The 8,329-nt window shown below is 41.8% G+C and overlaps 1 protein-coding gene across 2 annotated transcripts; it reads right to left on the bottom strand.

Moving 5' to 3' along the window:
• Nucleotides 1–2,342: 2,342 nt before the first annotated feature.
• Nucleotides 2,343–6,227, bottom strand: SCOC (short coiled-coil protein). Of its 2 annotated transcripts, none has more exons than XM_082482706.1 (4): nt 6,168–6,227; nt 5,517–5,588; nt 5,335–5,418; nt 2,343–4,726 (listed from the first exon to the last, which is right to left on the bottom strand). In XM_082482706.1, the coding sequence occupies exons 2-4, from the start codon at nt 5,536–5,538 to the stop codon at nt 4,584–4,586; spliced, it is 249 nt and encodes an 82-aa protein (XP_082338832.1). In that variant the 5' UTR covers nt 5,539–5,588; nt 6,168–6,227; the 3' UTR covers nt 2,343–4,583. The 2 variants fall into 2 exon arrangements, with proteins under 2 accessions (XP_082338832.1, XP_082338833.1); XM_082482707.1 differs by having other exon boundaries at nt 5,517–5,591; nt 6,168–6,193.
• Nucleotides 6,228–8,329: the final 2,102 nt, after the last annotated feature.

Here is an 8,329-nt window from a genome sequence, read left to right as displayed (position 1 = left end):
TTTTCTGTGCAGAGCTAAATGCAATAATTGTTTTTGTAAGATGATTTTAGTGCTAGCAACAATTTTTATTGTAAATTATTTATTTTCGTTGATCTTGTTACATGGGTGGTCACCTGTTCACTTTAGACATTGGTTACAGTAATTTATTTTTAAGAGGTATTTTAAAATAGAATACTCATAGAACAAGTGGTAATTGGTGTGACTTGTCTTACTTTTGAATGCAGATATCAAATCTGCGGAAGTGATATACAGATGACTTTTTCAAACTTTTATAGTTCTCATGTTCTAAGCCAGAGTGGTATAACCTCTGTTTATAGAATACTTGCTAAGTGTACATTGCCTCCTAAAAATATTTAATAATTCTTGCTTAACATGAAATTTATTAATATAGATAAGAATTTTTTGATGGATTAAGTTTTTTACAGATGTGAGTAAATGGGCATTCTCATAATATAGTTTAAATAAACTGCATATTGTAAAAGAAACTTTGTTTTGTTAAAGTTCAGCTGTATATTAAAACAAACAATAAAACTGCAGTCACCAGAAACCTCTTGCTGCTTGGCAGCTGCCTATAACACTAGTAGGATGTAAAAGGCTAGCAAAAGCAGGCATACATTAAACCAAGTAGAAATACGTTAATTCATAAGGTACCTAAAACAAGTAGAAAGACATTAATTCATAAAGGGCCTAACAGATTTCCTTATGCCTGGCAAGAAGTTAGTTCACTTAAAAAAGAAGTATTTCCACAGCAAATCAAGTCACCGAAGATTCCATGGAAGTCTCTAACAAATGAATGCTTAATTAACACTAATGAAGAAGGCAGTGCCTTCGAGTGCTTGTTCAGAAGTTCATTATATTGGACTCTATTTTGTGTGAACTACACGGAAAGGCCTCTTTTTTTGGTTGGTTGTGTAATAAGTAATTTAGCAAAAGAATTTTGCTTCACAGTTGTGCGGGCTTTGGTTTGTTTGGTTTTTTTTTTTTTGGTTTTGTGTTTTTTTGTTTTTTTTTTGTTTTTTTTTTTTTTTTTAAGATAAATGCAAGTTCGCTCTTCTTTATTTAGGGTGTACACGCAAAAGGTGAGAAGTGAAGACTCCAGATTCCTTCTCCTGCCTGTGACTTTTGAGCAATAGATAGAAGTTGTTACCAATGCAGTATTCCTGCTAGTAACTGCTACTGTGAGCTGTCAGGGAGCATTTTGGCACTCCTTTTGAATGAAGCTTGTCTGAGCCTGGTAACAGTCCTTTAGAGTTGTTAACAGCATTTGGGGGTGTGTTTGGGGTTGCTTATTGTTGGAGTGGTTTGTTGTTTGTTTGTTGTGATACAGTTATTCCAGGAATTAGTCACCCCCCAGGGGACGCTAGTCTTCCCTTAGGGTTTTGAACTTAAGGTTCCCGTTAAGTCTTAATGCCCCATCAACATCTTTGCTTGTACCTCAGTAAACAAGGAGCCATTTATTATGGGTAAAATGGTAATGCGAGGCCATGACTCAAGGGTGCTGCTGTTTGCATTAATACTGACTCTGCAAGGCCTATCGCACTTTAATACTGACTTAATGACTCCAATTACCTGGAACCCGGAGATAGAAGACATCCTTCTGCACATCAGTTTACCTGGATCTAGTCTTATGCTAGTAATTAGGGGACAAATATCAGTGCTTTTGGGGATTTGAGACTCTTGGATCTAGAAAGCCAGGTGACAGGGGAACCCCCTTCCATTGACAATTGTAACCTCCAGTTCCTGTACGTAGTCCATTTATATCTGAACAGGTATGGCAGGAAAAATACTTGATCTTGCTATCATGGCTGCTTGAAAGTGCTTTGACATTAACAAACTAATGGCAGTCCAGTTCCAGGACGCCTTCCTATTAAGACTGTCAGTCATCTTTGGAACTCCATGAGCATCAGATCTCTGCAGCCTGCACTCCCACCAGCTCTACATCGTAGCTTAGTAAAAGTGGTCTTACTGAGGATGCCAAATCCCGGACTGAGAATTTTCAGTATTCAGGGAATATTCTCCTTTGTAAAGAAGTGCGAGTTTCAGCTTTGACAATACTCAATGCAGTTTACCACTCCTTTTCCTTTTTCCTTGAGCCAGAAAAGTATACAGAATTGTAAGATTAATGGGTGAAAATACCAAGTGAGTCAGGAACTGGAAGCTTGCTGAAAATAGATTTAATTAACCCAGGTTTAATCTTAATACTTGCTAATTACATCTAGTCTTTCAGACACTTCAGCTATGTAGAAACAATTAAGATGATGGCAAACCCTACTACTTTTCCACCTTTTGACTACAGATAGTCATGAGAAGTTTTAGGGTTTACAAATGTTAAACCAAACTAATTGAGACAAATCAAAAGTTTTTATTTAGTGTAAAGTCAGAAATACATCATCTTTAAAATGTTCATAAGTTAAATGAAGGCCACAGTAGTGGGATGTAAAATGGTATATCGATGAAATGACTACTATATACACACCATGGATAAAATATCACTATCCAATCTTACAATACAAAACCATGATTTTAAGATTACTTGATCTCGGGGAATTGCTGAAGTCTAACAAGCGCATGCTCTGTTACCACTTGATCTCCTACAGTGCAGATGGAGATGTGCAGTGACGTGGCTTTAAAGCTGGAATGGCTGTAATGCAATGCAATCTTTAGAAGTCAAGTGCTTAGTGTGATTGTTCTTTTTTTTTGTAATGCTCAAACCCTGCACTAACCATGTGATCTACTCTACCTGCTAGCAATTCTTGGATGAGTTTAGAGTTCCAGATAGGCAGTGAAGTGAGAGAGTGCTTCATAGAAAATAAATTTGGATGTTTACAGCACCCTGTGACACAAATGGTATCAGCCATTTGTGCCTTGTTGGGTAGAACTTTTTACATCATCAGGTTTCTTGACTTAGACTTGTAAATAGACCTTGAGACCAAAGTATTAGTGCTTTGTTTGCAATCATTTGACTTTGCTGATGCTCCAGTGAGCAATGTACAGCCATCTTAAATGGGGAGAAATGGGAGACCTTGCCTTTAGGAGGGGGGGAACCTCACAATGCCGGCTTACGCTTGAGACAGAGCAGCGCTTAGCTGCCAAGAAACTTGAAGTTTGAGAGGGATTTATTCTACTATTACATCCACTCATTCAGTTCTGGCAGCTTTATTTTGTAGAATTCATCATAGCAAGGTTGAAAGAGATTCTTGAACTAGCGGTTTCTTTTTGTTAAAAGGTAAAGTACAATGGCTTCATTACTGAAGAGACAGAACTCTGTTCTAGGTAACATCCATAAATAAGTCTACAATGCTGCTGTATGGCAAGATGAAACGTGCAACTGAGTACTGCTAAAACTTAGTTTGCATTTCAGCTTCTGCTCTCCCCTAATACTGATTATGCTAGACATGCTGCCTCTATGGGGACTGCTTGGACCCATAATCTGGGCTGACTCCTTTACAAAACCTGCTAACAGCCAAGCCAGTAAAAAAACAGGGCACCCTGACACTAGGCATTGCTCAGAGCAGCACATACTTGAGAGGCAAAAGCCACCTTTGTTCCACTGCAGTCTTCTGCCTTAGATGTTTCTGTGCAGTGCCCCAGCAGGGACTTCACAAGCTCAGGCTCTGGGGCAGGGAAACAGTTGCTCTAAGGCCTGAAGCAAAGACAAGTTTGGCACTTCGAGAGGAAAATAAAAGGTGGTGAGGAAAGACTTGTTCTCAGTTCCTCACTGCAGATTGCTCACAATGAGCATGAGGAACATTCTTGACCACCTGTTTCTGTAAAGCTTATTACTCAGGTTTTTATAAATTAAAACTCCTCATCACACAACTGAAAAACTTCAGGAAGATCGTACATCATGATGCTGTGCCTGATCATGCTCTGAGGAAACTGGAAAGTGAAAATGGTCTGAAGTGTACATCTTACAAACTACAAACACTCTGATACTGCATCGATTTGATATTTCCCTGATGTAAGTTGCTTATCCTTGTTCCTCTTCCCTTACCCTCCTCCTTCCCAGTAAATCTTAAATGTTTTTCTGTACACAAGCCCTGCAAACAATGTCATTCTGTTACTACTTCATAGAAATTCTTAACTCGTTTATAGGTTTTTGTTTAAAGTTGCTTTACAGCGCTATGGACAAAGCTATACAGTAATCTAAATATATTTGAGGTGAAAAAGTGACACAATTAGACTTTGAATATTTTTATCAAATGAGGTTTCAACACAATATTATAACTGTAGTATTTTGCTAGTCAAATATGCTACCCTAAGACCTCAAAGAGCACCAACAGACCTTTGTTTAACCTGACAAACTGAATCCAATTTTTAACAAGATATGCTCATTTTTAAACCAAGTATGAAAGTTTAGTAAGTCTCTACACTACATTTGCACATTGCTTAATCTTAACAATACACAAACTTATGTCTCCTGTTCATGACAATGTTCTTAATTCTGTTTATCACCAAAGTTTATGCTCTTCAGGTATCCAGTACAGCCACAAACTAAGGTATTTTAGCTCATGTAGCCTATGCCAATTAAAGAAAAAAAAAAAGACAGCAGCAATACAATGACATCATCTGTGAGTCAACCCTTACTTCCTTTTGCTTTTTGTGTCGGTTGTTTGGAAAACACTAGAGGCTGACATCAGATTTTCTATATACTGTCCAAGAACTTGGTTTTCTGATTTCAGTTTCAAGTTTTCTTCCTTAACAGCATCTACTCGTGCTGAGAGATCTGCGAAGGTGATAGTATAAGAAAAATATTAGACACTATTGCATACAATAATGAATATGTTCTATGTGCCTACAACAAACTATTCACACTTTTAATGTGGGGAAACACTGCCATAAGGTGTTATCTTACAAAACACTATGCTACTCACAAGTTTTATCAAAAGCCCATTTTTTCCTGTATTATTTTGTAGTATAGTATTTTGACACACTTGTTGCACGACCTTACTGTTAGTCTGTGTCTTTATTCTTATATTGTTGTGGGGTTTTTGTTTTGTTTTGTTTTGTTTTTGACTTGGGCTATTGAGAACTAAACTATTTGGAAACAAAAGTTCAGTGATGAGCAGACTCAAAGATATATGTCAACTAATGAGCCTGGCAAAGTTAGCTGTATCACCCCTTCTGTTCGACCTGTATTATGAGGGTCGAGCAAACATTATGTTGCATAAAGAGGAAAAAAAATAGTAGTTCTGAGACCTTGCTTATGTACCTTCAACTGCATATGTGACACGCTTTGGACACTTTGACTAAGGTAGGGCAGAACAGTAAGGTTCTCTTCTTTTGCGTATGACTCCACTTGTAAAAAAAAATCTGATGTGTCAAACTGCTAACCTTCAAGTGTATGCTGCAGTTCCAAAACTTGATTAATAAGCCGTGTTTTCTCTTCTAATTCCACCTGATTCTCAGCCTCAACAGCTGCAATAAACCACATGAGTTTTAGTGCAACCTCTGTAACAGCTGGAAATTAAGTAGAAAAAATGACAATAAAAAACAAGAACGTTAAAAACTTATACCGTCCATGTCGGCATTCATCATTGCAGAATGGGCTCTTTCCACTTTTGAAGAGAGTATTCCTGAGAGATGCTCTGCTTAAGGAGGAAGGAGGAAAAAAAAAAAAAAAAAAAAGAACATCAAAGCAACTGTTAACATGACTGCCTTTATATTTGGATTTTTAGGTGCGTTTTTCTAACTGGTGTTGAAAAGCTTGAGCCACAACATTTTTTTAACGTTCATCAATTGTTGGCATGTAAATATGACTCTTCAAGTCAATTTACAAAGACGACTGCTGTAGAGTACTCCCTAATGCATAAAATAATGCATTAATAAAATAATAACTGCCGCCTTTTCGGCACCGATCTTTCTGGAATTGGCTGTTAAAGGCCCCCCCCCACTGCCCACTCCCTCCCCTTCGCTGCTGTCAGGGCCACCGGGCCTGCAGGGCCGGGCCCGTTTGCTTCGGCTCCCTCGCACCTCACCGCGCGTCCGTTCCCCCGCTCCGCCTCCCCCGCCGCAGGAACGGTTAACGGCAGCGCCGCAGAGGGCTTCCGCGCAGGACCCTCCGGCAGCCCCGCCGCCCTCCCCGCGCAACCGCCGGGGGCCGGGCCCGCTCCGCGGCCTTACAGCATCCTTCCCAGCGGCCGCCAAGGCCCGCCCCGCCACCTCACCTGCCGCCGCCACCGCCTCCCTGCGGGCTGCGCCCCGGCCCCGGCCCCGGCCCCGGCCCCGGCCCGCTCTGCGCCTGCGCCGCGCCGCCGCCCTGCGCGCGCGCACCGGGCTGCGCTAGCCAATGGGCGGGCCGGGAGGGGGGGGCGTGGCCCCGGCGCGCGGCTGAGAGGGCGCTGAGGGCGGGCGGGAGGAGCGGTCACACATAACGCGCCCGCCTCCCGCTTCAAGGGTGTTTTTTAACCGTACGCGGTCCTTTGCCGTTAAATCCCACTGAGTTGCAAATAAAAATAATGGAAGTAACCAGTAAGTACGCGGCTAGATGAATATCAACGTTTTCCCGTTTAATTAACTTTGCGCTCGCGGGCTGGGGCGGTGTCCCTCAGCCCGCTCGTGGCGGCGCTGTGTCCTGCTCAGGAGAGAAGTTAAGAAGAGGCAGGTGTTCTCCAGCGCGTGCCTCCTTCGTATTTAGGTAGGTTGGGGAAGCCTGAGGAACCTCTTTCTTCACAGAAAGGGTTGTCGAGCTGTGGAACAGGCTGCCCAGGGAAACGGTGGAGTCACCATCCCTGGAGGTGTTTTAAAAGATGTGTAGTTGTGCTGAGGGATGTGGTTTAGTGGTGGCTTTTGGCAGTCTTTGGTTGATGGTTGGACTCGATCCTCAAGGCCCCTTCCAACCTAGGTGATTCTAACCTCAGAGAAGACCGAGGGTGCCTGTGGCTGCAGGTAACCCTTAGGTGTGTGGAGCTCTCGGAGGGGGCTCCCCACCACAGCCCAGCAGGCTTCACCTGCTCCAGTTCAGCGCCCTGCAAAGCTGACCACACTGCTTCCACCCCTGGCAGATGGATAAGCCTTCTGCACCAGCAGTGTCGAGGCTAAGAAACCTGTGATGTAGCTCCTTGCTCTTACGGCATTGCAGATCACGTCATACAGAAACCTAAGTAACTTTGCAGAGTTGCTGCCATCTAGTAGCGCGGTAGCTCCAGAACACCACTCCTCTTTGTTCTTTCCCTGGAGGGAGTAACCCCTTGTGGAACATGCTGCACAGGGTGCTTGCTCCCTTTGGTCCTCCTAGGACGCTCTCTGAGCCACAGTAAAGACAACGGGCAGGACACGAGCTAATTTTCGCTGAAATGCCTGCACTGCATAACCTTTAGCATCTTCAGAGGTACTATGTTGCTTGAACCATACGTTGTAGTGAATTATAACATATCTTTATGTTGCAGGAATATATTCAGATATAAATAAATAATTTGGAGCTGCCGAGATGTTCAAGAAGATAAAGGCATTTGGGAAGTGTGCCCTCTACTGTATTTTTTAATACACTTCAGAAAGTATGTATTTCTAATATCTATATCTTCTGGGTGCCTCGACAATATTATTAACATTGTGTTATTAACTTTTTTAACCTCCCAATCAGATAAATTCAGATTAGACTGAATGCTGTTCAAGTTATGAAAACATATTTTAATTAGAGTCCTGCAGTCTGTTTGTACTGGAAAATGAGTCTGTTGATTTCAGTTCTATTAGCTGGTTTACTTAAAAGTATATCACCTTCTCTACAAAAGGCATTTTTAACCCAGTAATCCTCTTTAATCCCTGCAAGCAGTCCTCTGAGGTGGTAGCTGGGCTTTAGGAGCTCGTTAATAACTCTCCTAGATTGCTATTTTTAAAATGACAGGTTCTTCTCACCCTGTTACGATCTTGATGGCTGCATTTGCTGTGTGGCAAGCCTGACAATCAACAGGTTGTTATAATTCTTTCGAGCAAGACAGTCTCCAGTGCTTTGGTTAACAAGGAAAAAATATGGCCAGAGATGGATGGAGAGCTTGCATACCTGGTGAAGAACTTGCTGTCTTTTTATACTTTAAGGGGGGTGGGAGGAAATATTGCAGGCTAATTTGGGGGAAATGCACCTCTCTGCTGCAGAAATTTCAATTTGCTTGCTGCATTACACTTGCAGTTTATTGTCTAAACTGTCCCAAAATGAGCAAAGTGGGAAGGACCTTGACATTAAATTATGGGATAGAATGGAAACCAGGTATTTTGGCTTCTGTGCCGTCCTAGCCAAACCAGAGTAGTAATTCCAAGAGTTTCTGGTTTACCGATTGTTTCCAGTTTTCGTACATACACTGTTGAGTATTCTACTTTGCATAGTTGTGGTTTC

This window comes from Vanellus vanellus, assembly GCF_965231255.1.
Source record: "Vanellus vanellus genome assembly, chromosome: 4".
NCBI lineage: Eukaryota > Metazoa > Chordata > Aves > Charadriiformes > Charadriidae > Vanellus > Vanellus vanellus.
The sequence above is the reverse complement of the archived record's forward strand: the minus strand, read 5'-3'. Positions and strand labels throughout refer to the sequence as shown.